Here is a 17943-nt window from a genome sequence, read left to right as displayed (position 1 = left end):
TTCTTTGGGTTTTTTTAATCCTTTCCTCTCCCCTCCACAATTTCCTACTCCTGTCTCTTTCTCTTTCTGCAGACCATTCTTACCTGTTCTCTGGAGCACTGCTGCAGGTTTCTGAGATGACCACAGCCAGTGTCTGTGCTATCTGAGTGTGTCTTTCTTCCTGTTCTATGACTGCTCTTTTATCCCAAAAGAAACTAACATTTGTCACTTCTCTGAATTGTTGATTTTCCTCTATGTTTTCATTTCATTCCTTCACTGACTCAATTTTTTAAAGATGCTTGCACTATATTTCTTGAGTTAGTGAACAATATCTCAGCACTTATTGACAGCGTTCTAGGTGCCACTATACATTGATCTCAGGATTTTCAAAATGTATTTTTGAATCTTATTCTTAGTTGATAATCTTCTACTCAAAATTCCAAAAACTTCATATACTGGGGTAAGTAAACAGAGTCCATTTAGAGAGTTCTTGAGAAGATACTTGGAGGGCACCTCTCTGAAAATGATACCTGTGGTTATTTAGCTGAAAGAGCGCCAATATAAAGGAGGCCATAATAGCCTTTTAGATTAACCCAGCTGTAAACTTCTCTGGAAGAATTATACTTCCCAAGTAATGAGATCAGCAGGCTTTTGTCTTGTCCGGACTGTATCTGTGTTATATTCAGATTTTGTTTGCAAACCCCAAATCCAAGTGACTACTGTATAATTGGTTTCATGAGTAATTTGACCAATGGTTATTTCCATAACTCCCTAAGATCCTGAGGAAAAGCAGGCAACAAAAGACATTTTGTATCCTTAACATTTGTGCTGCTAGAGTTTGGTGTTTAGTGTTTAGTGTTAAACATGGCATGTTTACAAAGCCACTCCAGATGTTCTTCCACTACTCCCATATCACATTCCAAGTGACCCATACATTTCAACTTCTTGTTTATCATGTTTAGTTGATTGTAGCCATTTCTAAACCATAGTTTATCCAGAGAGGTGACAGTTTTCTAGTATTGAAAAAAATCACTGTGCGTTGCTGTGAAAAGTCTGACAACATCACTTATTCCTCCAGGACACTTGTAATTTATGACTTTGAAGACAGGCTTTTAATTCTCAAGTAGCTCTAGTAGACATTACCATTTTTAATAAACATTTCAAATAAGTCAATACTCAGTAAAATTCACCTTTTCCCTTCTTAAAATACTCCATAGCATAAGGAATGATACTACAGGATAAAACAGGTTGTGGAACTGTGTTGTGTCAGCTACTCTTCATTACTGATGTGCACTTTTATTCATGTCTGACAGGAAATGCTTTTGGGAAAAATCTTGCTATTTATCTGATATTTCTCTGCCCAATTTTTGTCTTTGAGAATTTGTAGGCTTACTTGTATTTTCTGTGGATTTATGAGTCAGAGTACTTTTTGACAGTATTTTCCCAGGTTATTCTTGTCTTATTCTGAAGAATAGAGTAAGTCAAAGTAGCAGTGTGCATCATTTTAAGAGAACGAGAGAAGCAGCTATTGTCATTAAACACATACATTAGACAGACGTTCAAGTGAAATTTCTGGGTGTAATTTTACTACAGGTGTTTCTACCTCAAGAGGCAATCCCTGGATTACTGGCAAAACAATTACTGCTTTATGTACCATTGTCCCATCAGCTTTCACTCTCCTAAGATCTTCTGTAAAAGATGGCTTTGCCTCTAAGGGATCTTTCTGTTGCAGCCAGTGCTGCCAAATGATAGCAGAAAGGGATATATGCCAAACAAAAATAATTTGCTCGCAATCTTTTCCTCAGTCCAGATCTTGTTCTCCTGTTTGATGGCCTATTCTCACTTGCATATTACATCCCTCCTTTTCACTGCCTGACACTTTTCTCTCTGACCAAAGAGATTTTTAGCTACAACTAAACCTAAATTATACCTCCAAGTTTGCTAAAGGCCTTCTGAAGGAAATGGTCCAGTTCTTAATGTTTGTTTCTGATATTTATGTGTGGATTTTCCCCTATAGTATGTTTTTTCTACTGATCACTTTTCCCTTTGTTGTTGTGTTTTTTGGCTTTCTTACAACCTTTATTTAAGTGTCTGGGTACTGTGAGAGATTATTTCCAGGAATGCTTTTCTATGAGATATATTTGTGAATGTTTCATAAAAAACATTGTTAAAATGGACATATATTATGAAACTGTGGACAAAATATATCAGATTTCAACAGGAAACAGATTTGAAAAGAGAGTCCTGCATAAGAGGCAAAATATTAAAGAAAAATAGTGACTAACAAAACTTCCTAATCCAACAAGGGTTTAGGATACCAAATTTATAGTATTTTAATATACTATCTTCCTTTCAGTATGCAGAGGTCATAAACACCTATGATTATGGGGTGAAATTTAAAGTTCAGACTTTAAATAATAGGGCAAGTAGTTGCTAAGGTCTTACTTGGATCACTTGGAGCATTCTGTATCCAAAGTGAACACCTTACATAAAACTTGTGTACTTTCAAGTGATCTGCTATATCTAGATCTTTCAGTATTGTCATGTTCATGTAACAGGCTTCTTTCTGAAAGCTGGGTCATTTTTTTTAAGATCCCAAATGGAATACAATTTCCAAATAAAAAGTTTTATCAGTACTTTTACCTCACCTGCGTGAATTATCACAACCAACATATGTGAATTCCTTGACTGAAACTGCTTTGGGATCTAACATATTTCTTTCTGGTTAGACTATTTACTATAATTAATAAATTAATATAATGTTTCCTAAATGCAAGTTTTAATAAAGTGGTCCTTTTTCCATGCATATTATAGGGAACTTTTTTACCCCTTCCATCTAGAATATGGTTCTAATGCGTTTTCATTTGGAAACTGACCCTGAAGTATGCATTTCATGGTGAAGAAGCACTTTGTTTTATTGCTACTCTTAGTTCTCTTTTTGTGTCCTTTTCAGCACAATGTCCAGCAAATGAAATTCGTACAGAATCGTCAGGAGTGATCCTCAGTCCAGGTTATCCAGGCACTTATCCCAACTCTCAGACATGTTCTTGGACTATTAAGGTTGAGCCAGGATATAACATCTCCATTTTTGTAGAAATGTTTCAAAGTGAAAAGCAATTTGATGAGCTGGAGGTATTTGATGGTAAGAGAGATTTAAATTCTGTCTAATTACACAAGAATAAATACTGGGTGGAGTCATTTCGAATTGTTGGGTTCATATAACAGTGATATATCTGAAATTTAAACAATAATTCAGAATTCCTATTACTTTTGCCTTAAGTCTGAATCTATTAGCTAATGTAAGTTTTTATAGATGTATTCAGGACAGAGAAGATTTTAAGTTTTCTTAGGTATTGTTACAGGAGGAGCAATAAAAACTGCAGCTTCCCTAGGAAAGTCGCTCAGTTTTCTGTTTCCTGGGAGGTGTATGGAGGCGTCTGAAAGGAGAAGTTAACATGCTGGTCTGTAAAGGTTCATTTCTGGTGAAGAAGTAGTTTGGGGTTATAACTACATTTTTCCAAATGAATAAAATGATTTGAGTCTAAATACTGAAATTTGAGTTCAAATACCTTTTCTGCTTTCTCCATAGCATAGCAAACCAGTGCTGTTCACTGTTTGAATATACTGTTGAAGTGTTGAATACCACTGTGGAAGTGTTCAACCATCTGTTTTGAGAAAAAGAGCAGAGAAATGACCAAAACTCATTTTCTAGTGTTGTCATCTCTCAAAGGGCCCTACATAATACTTATTTTCTACTTAATTCTGAATTTATTGTGATTTACTATTGATTTCATTTGAGTTCCCATTGATTGTCAAGGATAACTAGTCTATGATTGTTCTTAAATACATTTTTATTCATTTAGAGACCATTATCATGTCTTCCTTCATTAACCAAGAATATATGATAAGTGTGATAGAAACGATGAATATTCACTATGGGAGTTTCACAGCATGAAAAAATATTAAAAGGTCATATCTTTTGAGGTATTTTTTTCTAAGTATTCTTCTGCAGGATTAGAATTTAATGTCTAAAATTATTAAATTATTTTACTTTCTGGTAGAAACATCCTAAAAAAATTTATGAAACTTTTGATGCCACTTTATTAGCATATTTTTTCTTTATAACCTGTATGCTGGTCCATGTCAGATTAGTGCAGAAAATAGTTTGCAAAAAATCTATTAAGTGGCTTTTTCTCTATTCCATTTTGTATCAAAGACAATATGGAGCATTACTGGAACTTTTCTAGTGGTCTGATCACTTTGTTTGCTTTTGATAAATTCTGTTGAAACAGTATAATTTTCCTGATGTATATTTTTGTTTTCTTTCCTGTGAATTTAAATGTAAAGAAACCAGATTATCAATAATACATCTGAGAGAAGAGCTAATGTTGTTCCTACATTTTTAAACATTTTAATTTTATGGCATGAAATAATATGCTTACAAATTCATTTCTACTGCAGCTCTGCAGAAGTAATTTTTTCTACCACCTACCAGCAACCTTAAGTGAAAAAGATAATGGCATATTTATAACCTCTCAACTATTGTGCCGTGTGGAGATTCCTGAGCTAGCTCTCAACAAGTTTGTATTCAGATATGGGCCATTGCAGTGGCTTGCAGAGATACTTGTTTGTGTCCCTGTGGCCACATTAGCAATGTACTTTACTAGACTAATTAGTTGTACATCTCAGCATGAGTTTTTGGGGGCAGAAGGCAATGCTGATGTGGCTAAACTGCTTCCAGTGATGGCTATAAGTCAGACTGAAATGTTGCTGCATTTTGCAGCACATATATGTTATATTGTGGGGCCCTGTGTGGTCCAAAAGAGTGTACTTCATTTAGGTTAGTAGAACTGCACTGATATATCTATAACAGGTAAAGACACATCATCAAACTTTATGCAGAAACTGTATAAAGATTTTTCAAGACAAGTTTTAGAGAACTGGTGTTGCTAAGACACTCATCTCTGATTGCTTTATAAGGCAGCTTTGGAATGCAAACCACAGCAGGGACTACACCTACCTGACTGCACTGTACATTGTGGTGCTTCAGCAGCTGGATGATGATCAGTGTAGGAACCAGTCAGTAAAGTCACCCTGAACAACTGGGAGCAGCAAGCCCATTAGCCATTCCCACTTACCTGTCAGACCCTTAGAAAAACCTACCTGGATTCTAAACTAAAGAAGCCATAACGTTACATCAACATAATTATGAAAGTATTTTGGACTAGAAAATACTGCGTTCAGGCTATTTACACTGAATAGCATTAATTTAATACAGAAAATATTCTTTTTTTCTCTCTGAAATAAACCAAGACTAATATATCACTTAAAATAGAAGGAAATGCAACTTTTATCTAATATTCAAGAGAACATCATATGACAGATCACCACACCAGAAGTTGAGTGTATTCAGTATTTCCTTATACAGACAAAGTCTGAAATAATAATTAAATAAATGTCAGATTCAAGAACAACTGAGTCATGCTGCTGACCTTCCTGAACACTCTCTGAAGAGCTGACTGCTAGTCATTAGCTGACTGCTAATGACTAAAAAATTTGGTGTGGCATATGGTGCTGCAAAATAATTTCATGATCACTAATAAGGATTCTCACCTTACTGTGGGTAGTTGATCTTTATTTGTAGAAGTCCATTTTTTAGTCCCTTGAGGATTTTAAAAGAACATTTACATTCCAAACTGTAGGAAGGGTATTAAACAGATTTATAAAATCCAAAGTGAAGCACAGAATAACTGAGTCAAATGTCATGTTCTAAATAATTTTTTCAACCAAAAATAGAAATTTACCTATGCATTCCTTATCATTTATCCTACACTGTAATCATCAAACACTAACTCTGCAATATGCTAAACAAACAAGTTATGAAGCATATTGATGAGGGCATGATGAGCAACCTATGCCTAAAGCAATGCTTATTTGTTCTTATATTGTAGATGCATTTATTATTTAGAATTTTTTTAGTAATACTTAGTTAATTGTAGTATTGTCATTAGGGTGGCTGAAATGCAGTTCCTAAGAACTGGGAGATAATTTTAATGTTTATGTTTTTGTGGTTTCCATAGCCTCGCTTTTATACTTGAAATGTCCCAGTCAGAAAATGCACCTTTATTTTTATTGAACAGGATGGGGCTGACAACAATCATATTCAATTTTTAGGTGTCATTTAATTCAGTTTTATTTTTGTATTTTCATGAAACATTAAAAAGACCTAATCAGGCTGTAGCTGCTCAAACTCAGCAAAAAATTAATAAATGAAACTCTATTTGTAGCAGCAACTGAGACCAAGATAATGTTGGTTGACATAGCTTTCTTAAACTTGAAAAAAAATGGAGTAAAAGACATAGGGAGCATATAGAAGGCAGTGGTTCAGCTGGAGAGAACATAACCTTCAAATGGAGGAAAAAAAATGCCATTTCACGTTTTAGAGATCTTCCAGTTGGAGATTGGATTGATATATGTTGCTGTATAATCAGTGCTGAAATCATTATCTGTGCCTCTAGGGTTTTGTTCTGGTGAAGATAGTGGTTTAGGGCCAGGACACAATTTTTCAGCATCTTGTATTTACCATAAATGAACACTACACTAAAATGAAACTATAATAAACATATTAACTAACAGAACTGAATCCCAGTGAAGCATGTAAATTCCTAGCACTTTTACTATGTGTAAATAGTTTTCACAAGTGAAACTGTGAAACTGTGATGATCTTACACATGACAGAACTTTTTATTTGCTACTGTGGTTATTATGTAATGTGGTGGTGTTTAAATTATACAAGAATTACAATATCAAAAAATGTATAGGTTTGCTACCACTCACTAGTTAGAAAAGAGCTTAAATAAATAATAGATTTAAAAGGGTGAGGAGAAGAAACACAAACTCATTCAGTGCATTTGTGTCACATGGAAATGAATACTTTTTTTTTTTTTAAACCACTACTTTTTAATGGAGAAAAATTTTTCATATTTATGGAGAAATCACAAATTGCTTTATATTTCCATTATTTTGTATCAAAACTTTTTATCTTGCATAAAAACATGTTTATAAACATACACATATGTTTACATATGCTTGTATAAAGCAGTTATAGTGCTCTCTAGTGAAAACCTTAAACCAGATGGAAAGTTTAAACAGAGATCTGTTAGTTATTTTTCTGACAAGGAAGTGTCAGGCTATTTCCTGTTCTACCATGCTCACATTCACAGATGAGTTACAATGTGGAAAGAATTACTTAAACCCATAGTACTTTAAAACTTCAATAGTTTCTTTATTCATCTCTGAAGGTTCTTCTGGGCAAAGCCCTTTACTGGTTGCTTTGAGTGGAAATCATACTGGTCAACTGAACTTCACAAGCAAAATGAATCAGCTGTATCTCCGCTGGTCAACTGATCATGCAACCAGCAAGAAAGGGTTCAAGATCCGCTACTCAGGTGACTATTCATGCTTTCTATTAAATTATACTTTGTGGATATACTGTTGTCCCCCTAGACTTAAAGCCATTGCAACTGTTCAGCATCAAAGAGAACTTGTAAAATAATGTCTGTTTCTCTGAAGATAATTTTTTATAGCATATACTTCAATCATTCTTTTTAAGTTTAAGGTAAGCACAGAACTTGGCCTCTCCATTTTTTTCCAGTGTGCCAAAGATCTCTGGATTAATACTTCTCCAGCTAAGGCTCCTCTCTGCACCTGTTCTCTTGTCTTATCAGACAGATAAGAAGAGAGGCCTTTTAAATGTAGTGGTAGGAATAACTGTTAGATTTACACAAAAGTACTCAGGAGTGAGAATTTTGATCCTCAACAGCTGTCCAGTACTTCAGCTGCAATTCAGCACACAGTTATTAGGTTTACAATTTCCTAGTGTTGCAGTTCACAACTTGCATTATTATGTTTTTCTTCATGTGCAAATAAATGAAAAAAAGGGGAGGGGGGGTTGTGGAATAAACCCCTCATTTCTTCAACAGTCTGCATATGAATCTGGTAACTTGAAAATATGTAAGTCGATTATCTAAATAGTGCCAGAATTATTTCCCTTATGAGTTATAATAATCAAGAAGAAACATATTGCAGTACTGGATTATGTATTATGTGTAGACATGTTGACCCTTATTCAGTTTGCAGCCTCTTTGTGATGTTTCCACACATCTACAGACACATTGCTACTAAAAGGCTTGGCTTAGACATCATTTACATGATGTGAATAGTACATGTGAGAGAGAAAGGTGATAATTGCTATCATTAACATTTCCTTCTTCTGTGTTTGGACTTGATTAGCAATGTAAAGGTTGTCTGTGTTAATTTTGGTGGCTAATAATTGTCAATATAAATTAAGCAGAGAAAGGAATACTAAGAATGTTTTAGCAGAACATTTCCTGAAGCACCAGGTATCTCTTATTTAGTCATGATATATGTTCTTAAGGAGACAGTTTTTGGAAAGCTCACTCCTTTTCTGTACCTTCCATGCTCTGCTTATCTAATTTCCAGAAAGTTTCTCTTGTTACTGAAACATAAGATCAGGGCTGAGCTCAGAGCATAATTATGATTGTTTTGGGGGTTTAAGAACTAAGCAGAAACTGTTAGCAGTCAGGAAAAAAGTCATTATCTACACCTGCACCTTTAGATAATTACTACAGACAAACTGAAGCTGAGGGATGGGAAAAGGAAAGTTTTTTTCAAGAATACTGGAGATTAATTTAATTTTTATAGTAAAAAAGCAATTGCAAGACTTAATAGTTGGATTGAGAGTGTGAAAGAGGGAACAAAGATAATCTGTCACATCATAGCCCTCAAATGTGTGGCAGTGAAAGGAGTGAGCTTTCATTCATTAATTCAGAATGACAAAGCAGTATCAGGGTTACATGAACAGACTTGATGTGAAGATTTTGGTTTGTAAATGTCAAATTATTAAGGAGACCAATTTTTGAGGAATGGCAAAATATTTTGTACCTTTGCATGTACACAAAACGCCTTTTGCAGTACTGAAGAAATGGTCTGTAATTACTAGGCTCAGTTCATCAATTATTATGGCACTAGCTATGACTAATGATAAAATTGGGGGACTGGAGACAGATATGCAGTCCTTATGGCTATGTTTTGGGAGCAAACAACAGTTTAGCTTTTTTTCCGCTTCACTAACCGTCAGTGCCTGCATTTTTCTCTAAACTTCTGTCCGTTTTACATGAGATTCAATGGAAATAATCAGCATGAAAGAAGAGTAACAGTGAACAGCAGCATAAACAATTGGATTTGAATCCTAATGAGGGAGAGCAACATCATGAAAGCAGGGAAAATACAAGATCCCAAAAAGGCTATTGATACTGTGGCAGCTGTGACTGAGCCAGCAGGCTTCCTCATGATGAAGAACCTATTGAAATGAATTACTGCCCTCCCATAACCTTTCCCTTCTCCAGCTATGCCTGTGCACAAAATTTTGTAAATTGTGGTTTTGTCACAGCTAGATTTCACTTGAAGTTACAAATTTTATTCACTGTTAAAAAGTGCTTGAAACTTTGATGGGAATGCTTAATATTTTCTTTAGTATACAACCTTAATTGTGTAAGCTGTTTGCTTAATATTAATACTATATTTACAATCATGGGGTATAAGACTTTTTGCTAAATGTCAGTGGAAAAAAGCTGGGGCATTACAGCAGATGGATATTCTTTTAAGGGTTTTGACATATTATAGAGGTACTAGCATAGATTTTAGTCCAAACTATACATTTTGTAACCGCACTGTTGCCTAGATATTAAAAGATCTCTTTCTTAATCTATGGAGTATCTGCATAGCATCCCTCAATAATTTATAACCCTGCATGCACATTCCTACCCAAGCAAGCTAGGGTAAAAGTATAACTAAGAAGAGGTAGATGACTTATTTTTATTCTTTTCATTTTTCTTTTTTTTTTTTTTTTTATAATTGGTAGAGGAAATGAAAGTGCTCTACAGTACCTAGCATGTACACTGGAGGCACAATGGCTTGAGAACCAGATGGGAACTTCATTTGCTGCTTTTCAAATTGACATTGCTACTATAACATTTACAGGGTTTTTTTTTTTAACTTTTAGTTATTCTTTCAAAAGTAAATAAGTCAGGTGGTTACTTAGATAATTTATAATTTCCTGCCAATAGCTCTGTTTGTTCTTATGCCTCAGATTTATCTGGCCAGATTTTTGTAGAAGGGGAGCTACAAGTATGGCTTCTGTGAGAAGCTTCCAGAAGCTTCCTCCATGTCCAACAGGACTACCTCCAGCTGGTTCCAAGATGGACCTGTGGCTGGCCACAGATTGTGGTAGTGCCTCTGCAATAACACACTGAAAAAAAGATACATACATACATACATACATATATATTCAGCAGCAGCTAGGAGTGAGAATACATGAGAGTGACAACTCTGCAGAAACCAAGGTCAGTGAAGATGGAGTAGGAGGAGGTGCTCCAGGCACCAAAGCTGTTTCCCTGCAGCTTGTATTACCCTTTAACCCTAGAACACCACTAAAGCCCACCCAACTGCTTTCTCCCTTCTCCCACAGCAGGATACAGGATGGAGTAGAGAATCAGAAGAATATATATGACAGCTATCTCCAGGAAAGCAGGGCTCCACCAGTCTTAATGGTGACTTGAATATAACTTGCAACATTGGTCCTTCCTTCTTCTCACAGCTTTTATTGTTGATCATGACAACATCTTATGGACTATCTCTTTAGTCAGTTGGGGTCAGGTATCCCATCTGTATCCCCTCCCAGATCCCTGTGCATCCCCAGCCTCTTTGCTGGTGGGATGGGCTGAGAAACAGAAAAGACCTTGACTCAGTGTAAGCCTTGCTCAACAATGACATCTCGGTATTATCAACACTGATTTCATCAGAAATACACAACACAGCCTTATATTAGAGCCTTTGAAGAAAATGAACTCTACCCTAGACAAACCAACACACCTGGGAAAAGAAGAGGGGAAGGGGAGGGCAGGCAGGGCAGAGGCTTTTCGCATTTTCGCTTTTTGCTTTTTTGGTTTGATTTCTTATTATCTTACTCTGATTTGATTGGTAAAAAATTAAATTAATTTCCCCAAGTCAAGTCTGCTTTTTCTGTCAGTAACAGCAGAATGATTTCTCCCTGTCTCTATCTCAGCCCACAAGCCATTTGTTTCATTTTCTCTCCCCTGTGTAGCTGAGAAGCGGCTTTGGTGTGCACCTGGCATCCAGCAAGGGTCAGCCCAGCACACTTTTATTATGTTCTTTCAATCTCATATGTAATTGCAAGAAGCTTAATTCTTCACCATTCATTTCTTGGTTTTTTTTAAGCTTTGGACATGTTAAACAAGTGTTCCTACTCCCTCTCTATTTCAGTTCTAAATAAAAGAATATTGATTGGTTTGTCTACATTTTCCAGTAGATGGTTAGAAGTGACAAGGGAACTGTGTGAAGAAGTTCATCAGACTCTGAATAATTGTTTCTTCTCCAATTTGCAAACTTTTAGGTGGTGATTTGCACAGCGGGAAGGTCATAGCAATTTATACAGTACTCTGAATCATAAAAAATATTCAGGATGATTTATAAAGGTTGAACCATTAGTAAAAACAGCTTTCATATGAATAGCAGGTTATTTAATCAGATATTTATTTTTGGAAGGGGAAGACATTCACAATTATGTCACTAAAGAGGAAATAGGCCTTTGCAAATTTATATTGTCTTTTCATATTGTTTATTTGTTAGATTTATAATAAAATGTAAAAGAAAAAGAATGACAACTGGATCCCTTTTTGTTGCTTAGTTGAGTATTGCTCTCCATTTTGATCCTATATATTTTAAAGTGAAAAGTAACATACAGAATGGATGGTCTGTTAATTAAAGAAATAGTTTGGTAATAAGAAAAGATATATTTAGTTTTCTTACGTTACCTTACCTTCTTCAGGCAGTGTTCGATTTCTTATCTATAAAGTGAGTATGACAGTAGCCTCTACTGCAGTGGATATTTAAAGAATAGCAGCACAAAGACATAAGATTTCCTGGTAATATGACAAAGACAATTAAATATCCAAAAGGGAAAGTTATAAGGAAAGAGTATACTGAGGTGTGACTTTTGATTTCTCAACATAAAATCTAGCATGTAAGGTAAACAAAGCACTGTGGTATCAGAAGGAAATTTTTTCATCTATTTATAATTTCAAACATAGTTCTGTTTCTGTGAATACTTACAAATATCTTCTTCGTATTAGTTTTTTTGATCAAAAAAAGTTTTTTATCTCATCAAAGATACTGCTGGGAAATCAAGGCCTTTGCTAAGAGAAATTCTCTGATAAAATTTTGTAGATTCCCTGTAGAGAGTGAGTTCTACAAAATCATGTGGGAGGGTTGGACATGGAGTTTAAAAGAATTTTAATTTTTAATTGGGAGTCATTTAATTGAATTTCTTTGAGACAGTGTCTCAAACAGAAAAAAAAAAAAAAAAAAAAAAAAAAAAAAAAAAATCCCTCAGCATAAATGTTTAAACGTTCCAGCTACTAAAAGCAGATAAAGGAAGAGTGAGGTCCTAAAGATCAGTGTTTATATGTTGCTGTCTGCACATCCGTTGACTAGTGATATGTGATTTAGCTGGCAGCTATTATCTTCTTGGTACTCAGTGGCAAATTACAAAAGTTCTGATGTTAAGTGTCATGAATGTTTTGATTATAAGTGAGCTGAAGGTGTTCGGTATGTTGCCTTACAAAATATAGTTATCTAAGAGGTCTTGAAAGAATGTGGACAATATGTCATTTGGAAAAGTAAATTAAATCTATAACTGTAAAGATACATATGTATATATAGATAGATATAGATGTAGATATAGATGTAGATATAGATGGTATAGATATAGATATAGATATAGATATAGATATAGATATAGATATAGATATAGATATAGATATAGATATAGATATAGATAGATATAGATATATACACATATATACACAAATATACACATATGTATACACACACTTCAGTTGCTGGAATGGTCATGGAAGTTTATCACATTTTGTGGTAAAACATTGTCATTCCTAGATGAGAGCACTTCTGTTTTATTACACCTATTTCTGCTAACCCTCATGAGATGCCAGAACAGATTCCTCTCAGAAACTGGCTAGGAGAAAAACAGTATTTTATCACAGTGGTCCTTGACACAAGGCTGCAGTATTTTGTGAGTTCACTGTAAGGATTTCTACTAAGCTCAAATTTTTCACTCAATTAATAGTATCTGTAGTTTTCAGTCTGGCATTCTTCAAGTATTTGCTTACACTTCAGGTCTTAAGACATTTATTTATTGCTTTGTGTGTGGTTCTTCTTTTAATATGTCAGTTCCTGATCCTAGAAATTATTATATGTGCTTCATCCTGGGCTCTGAAGGGAGTTCAATTTAAAGAACAGATTAAAAATTACTAAAATATAGATTAAGAAGGGGATTGTATGTAGATTTATCTATTCTTTTACAGTATCAACAAGTGTACTTTTCAGAGTTCAAAAATAAAATTCCATCTTCAGAAATTTTAGATAATTTGCCTAAAATGATTTTTCTTTTCATGCTATCTGTCTATCTGTAGCTTATATATAATACATTACTTTGAGTATCAGCCTTTTCTACACGTCATGCTGCCTTGGCAGCACAAATAGTATAGTTTTAGAGGAACTTTTACATGGATGTGGGTTACAGACACTGCTTACCTTGTTTCTGGCTTCTGACTTACTACCAGCCAACTACTACTACTTTAAAATGTCATTAATAAGAATTTCTTAAGAAAGAGTGGAAGAGTGGAAGATCTGATCTATGTTAAATAAATATTTTAAACATAAATTATCCAAACTAACATGTTTTGCCTCACAAAATGCATATTAAATGTTTCAGAAACACTCTTAACAGTCATGAAAGTATAAAGTTTTGTACTCTGGGACCACAGCCCCTTTTTGATAGGTGGGATCTTTTCTGTACTTCTATCTGCTGAACTTTTCATTGTAGGAATCAAGGAATCTGCCTCACTTCATGTAGTCCCATTCATCATACCTTTTTTGTCCCAAACCTTATACTTATTATGATCAAAATACTTCTGCCAAGACAGTCTAGCTGTGTTCCTTCTTTCTGAGCTCCAGCCTTTTTTCCACCCCTCCCTACAAATCAGTCTACTTTTACTGGTAGAAAACATAAGATTTTTTTTATCAAGCTTTTATTTATCTTTTTTTCCCCATCTAGCTCACCATCTTAGTTTAACTTGCTTCCTCTTTACAAAGACTCCCCTAATTTATCCTCTTCCTTCCTTTCTTCTGTCGGTGATCTTTTTCCTTGGCTCCCACTAGTCAATTTCATTTGATTTTATAAATTTTTCTTTCCAGTTTCTTTCCCTGAATCATATTTTACTCTGACAACAAGCTCAGTCTTTGATGCATCAATCCTTTCGGTGCCACTTCTAATGGCTAACCAAGTCCTTTTCTTTCTCTCTTTTTCATCACTTTCTCCTGGTCTCCAGTCCCTACCTTCCTGTTTCTCATCTCTTTGCACAACCTGTCATGGCTATTCTTCCCCTTGGCTCTTAAATCAGCACCTTTATGTCAAGTATTCTTTCTCTCTTTTCTCCAGTTATAACCTCCCTATCCCATCAAACACATCTCATCATTTTATATTCACACTCAAATATCTGCCTTTAATTTCACAGTAGCAGACGACCATCGGTTCCCAGATCTCCACTTCCCTATTTCCTACAGGTCCTTGAAGCCGCTGCCACTCACTCACCTTGGAAAACTAAACATTAGTAACAGTAGGTTGAAGAGATGGTTGAAAACAGAAAATATACAGGAGTCATCCAGGTATCTGGGAAAGGACGATATAGTTTTCTGTAGAATATCTGCAACAATAAATTTTATTTATTAAGTATTTTCAAAGGGACATTGAAACAAATTCTGTTTGGTATTGCTATTTTGTCTTCCTTCTTGTTTTCTTCTACAAATTTCTTAGTTCAAAAGATTTTTTTTTTTTTTTGCTTGACTCTTCTCTGGACACCACTTGATTCACTGGAGAGTTTAAACCATGCTTTTGGGCTCAAGGCATTATTAATTGTTACAATATAAGCAAAAATTATGACTGATAGATTTCCCCTTTGGCTCCTGAGGAAATTTTTAGGTTTTTGACATCATTCTGTGTAATTCAGCAGCCTGAGTGTCCCCTATTTCATGCCCTTTTAAAGCTTCTCTCTCTGAATGGTCATGTATATTGTTCTAATTAACCACTAAATTAACTAAATTATCTGATACATGGCAATAAACACCCTGGCAATCAGAACACAAAGTTTAACCTGTTATGCTAAAAATCTTATTATGCATATAAAAAAACTATTTTATGTCTAGGCAAGAATTTACTGTTAGAATAACAATGCAGTTTAATAACAGAATTACTAGTACAGATTAAATGGTTATAGGAGGAGATAGAAAAAAAGGAGGCATGAAAGGTACTATACAGAAAAACATATGGTTAGAATTGTCATACAGTGTTACCAGGCTACAGACAAATATTTTATGTCTAGAATTGCAGTACTGATGTGATAAATTTGGATTTTTTTCTGAATAGCATATTTTATTTATGACTCATCTGCTTTTCTTAAGATCTAGGATATTTAAAATTGAATAGCACTTAAGAAGTTGCTGGAGCTGATTTTAGAAGTCTTAGCCTGCTTGTTTTGCAATAACAATCTTATTTATTTTTCAATATGTTGAACAGAAAATTAAAGCCATGTCTTGTTTCTTTAAATGTCAAGCCCCCTTTTTAAAGAGTAATTTTATAATTAATGTAATTTAGGCAGGCAAGTGAGCATCACCATGCTTATAAAGGACACGGAACATGGATCCAAACAATTCTTTGAGTGGACCATCTTGGCTTATTAATTTTCATTCTGATTTTGGTCTTTTTTCTTTATGATTTTGTGGGATTTTTTCCAAATAATCCCCAAGTGAAAGAACATGCAGAAATAACATTTTGAGTAGAAATAATGCTGCTTAATTGAGAACTATATAATATAATTCGAACAGAAGACAATGTTTTTCAGCACCTTTTATGTTGGACTTTACTGCTTATGTTGGGTGTTATTACTTAGAAATATTGACTTTGATCTAAATCTAGATATTTAAAGGAAGTGTTTCAGTTAGGAATATAATCAACTCTATGATCTTGTTTAACGAACAAAAGCATTCTTCTTTAGGGAGTAATTGATGCCATAGGTGCACTGTAAAGTGACAAAATATGAGTTAGAGATAAAAATTTAAAAATAGAGCTAGATATTGAAAGCTGTATACCAAAGCCTGTAGTTATGCACTTGTGAAAACAAAACAAAACAACTTCTACTGGATGATTGTCTACAGAAGTTAAAATGAATATCACAGTATACCTAAGACACATTTCAGTATGATGGAGGGAGTATTCCAACAGTAGTTGCAGTCTCAGTCTCATTGGTATTGACAGTTCTCAGTGGAGCTCAACAGTGTCTTCCCTGTGAAGAAGGTTCATAGGCTTATTTCAGTGGTGGATGTTCAGTCAGGCTTACTTGCAGAAAGCCATGGTCCTGCCATGCTGCTTCTGAAAAGATAATCCCAGTAAGCTTGACATTGTGCATACCTGCTTCAAATTCAAGTGCAGAGACTAGCACTTCAGTATGGAGTCCAGGTAATTTTTTTATATTGCTTTTATCTAGTGATAAAACATTCTACATTTTACATTTGCAGTCTACAAATAGATTTGTGTTACAACTCTGCATATATTGTGTCAAGCTATACTGTACTTCTGCTTGACTGGGTCTAATTCAGGTAACCATATTTTTTCCTTACAGACAGATACTGCAACCTTATTTTTAAAAATGGTCTTTATAATTCACTTTTTGACACAAGAACTTTGTACTTCTTTTCCTTACTCAGCACATATCAAAAAATTTCCATTTATATATCACAGATCCTCGAGGACCATGTTGGTCATGAAAACCCCTCTGCAAAAAATATTAGTAGAGTAGGGATAAAAGTTTAACAAGGTTTACTTTAATTTCAAAACTCAATCAGCTGCATTCTGTCTTACTTCATACATTGTGTAAATTTAACATTTAAGAACTTCCAGTCAGTTAAGTTACATTCTTTTAGTAAAAGTTAACATAATTGCCAATATCTTTGAGAGAATATTTACAAAAAATTAACTGCATTTTAATCTGAAAAAAATGTATCTAAAGAATCAGTGTATTGTTATTTGTCTTACAAATTTTTAATATACTTGACAAAATATTTAAACTTTGACTTACATGTCTAAATGCACTGAAATTTTTAATAAAGGTTTATAATTGGTTTTGTATTTTGTGTAACTCAAAGAATAATTTCGTATTTATAAAGTTATGAGATTTGAAGTAGAATGTTTAAGCATGAGCAAACTTACTGAACATTTTATGCTTCATGATTTTAGCTTCCTTATGTGCAGTAGTATAAACTGGTTTTGATTGTAAATTTTGTTTTTGAACCTCATGTTTCTTTATAAGTAGTCTGAATCTTCACTGGGGATTCCAAAAGTACTGAAAAGGTCTCAGTATTGATTTAAAGTTTTTAAATGTCATAAATAATCTTAACTTTTTTACATTAAGTGCATTTGATTTTTTTTTAATAATGTTATCTTTTTGTGTTTTAGCTCCATATTGCAGTTTAAACCCTACCTTGAGGAATGGTGGAATTATAAATAAAACAGGTGGTCCTGCTGGAAGCAAAGTTCGCTATTATTGCAAACCCGGGTACAGAATGATTGGTCGCAATAATGCCACCTGCAGGCGCTACCAAAATGGCATGTACCAGTGGGACTCTCCTGTGCCAATCTGCCACGGTAAGATAATGCTTTCTTCTTCAGCAGGCTTCTATAATTTCACTCTAAGGCTATTTCACAGAACAAAGATGCAGCATTGTCAATAC

At 34.4% G+C, this 17943-nt stretch overlaps 1 protein-coding gene across 4 annotated transcripts in view; it reads left to right on the top strand.

Moving 5' to 3' along the window:
* CSMD1 (CUB and Sushi multiple domains 1) overlaps positions 1–17943 on the top strand; it is a 1072055-nt gene that overhangs the window by 974783 nt on the left and 79329 nt on the right. For all 4 annotated transcript variants that reach the window (XM_086876027.1, XM_086876026.1, XM_086876028.1 and 1 more), the window contains exons 47-49: positions 2933–3121; positions 7281–7427; positions 17669–17857. In XM_086876027.1, the coding sequence (XP_086732153.1) occupies positions 2933–3121; positions 7281–7427; positions 17669–17857 (525 nt within the window). The remainder of the gene's footprint in view (positions 1–2932; positions 3122–7280; positions 7428–17668; positions 17858–17943) is intronic.

Source organism: Cyanistes caeruleus, chromosome 2 (assembly GCF_971803275.1).
Source record: "Cyanistes caeruleus chromosome 2, bCyaCae1.hap1.1, whole genome shotgun sequence".
In the NCBI taxonomy this organism is placed as follows: Eukaryota; Metazoa; Chordata; class Aves; order Passeriformes; family Paridae; genus Cyanistes; species Cyanistes caeruleus.
Note: the sequence above shows the minus strand (reverse complement) of the source record. Positions and strands in the feature narration are given on the sequence as shown.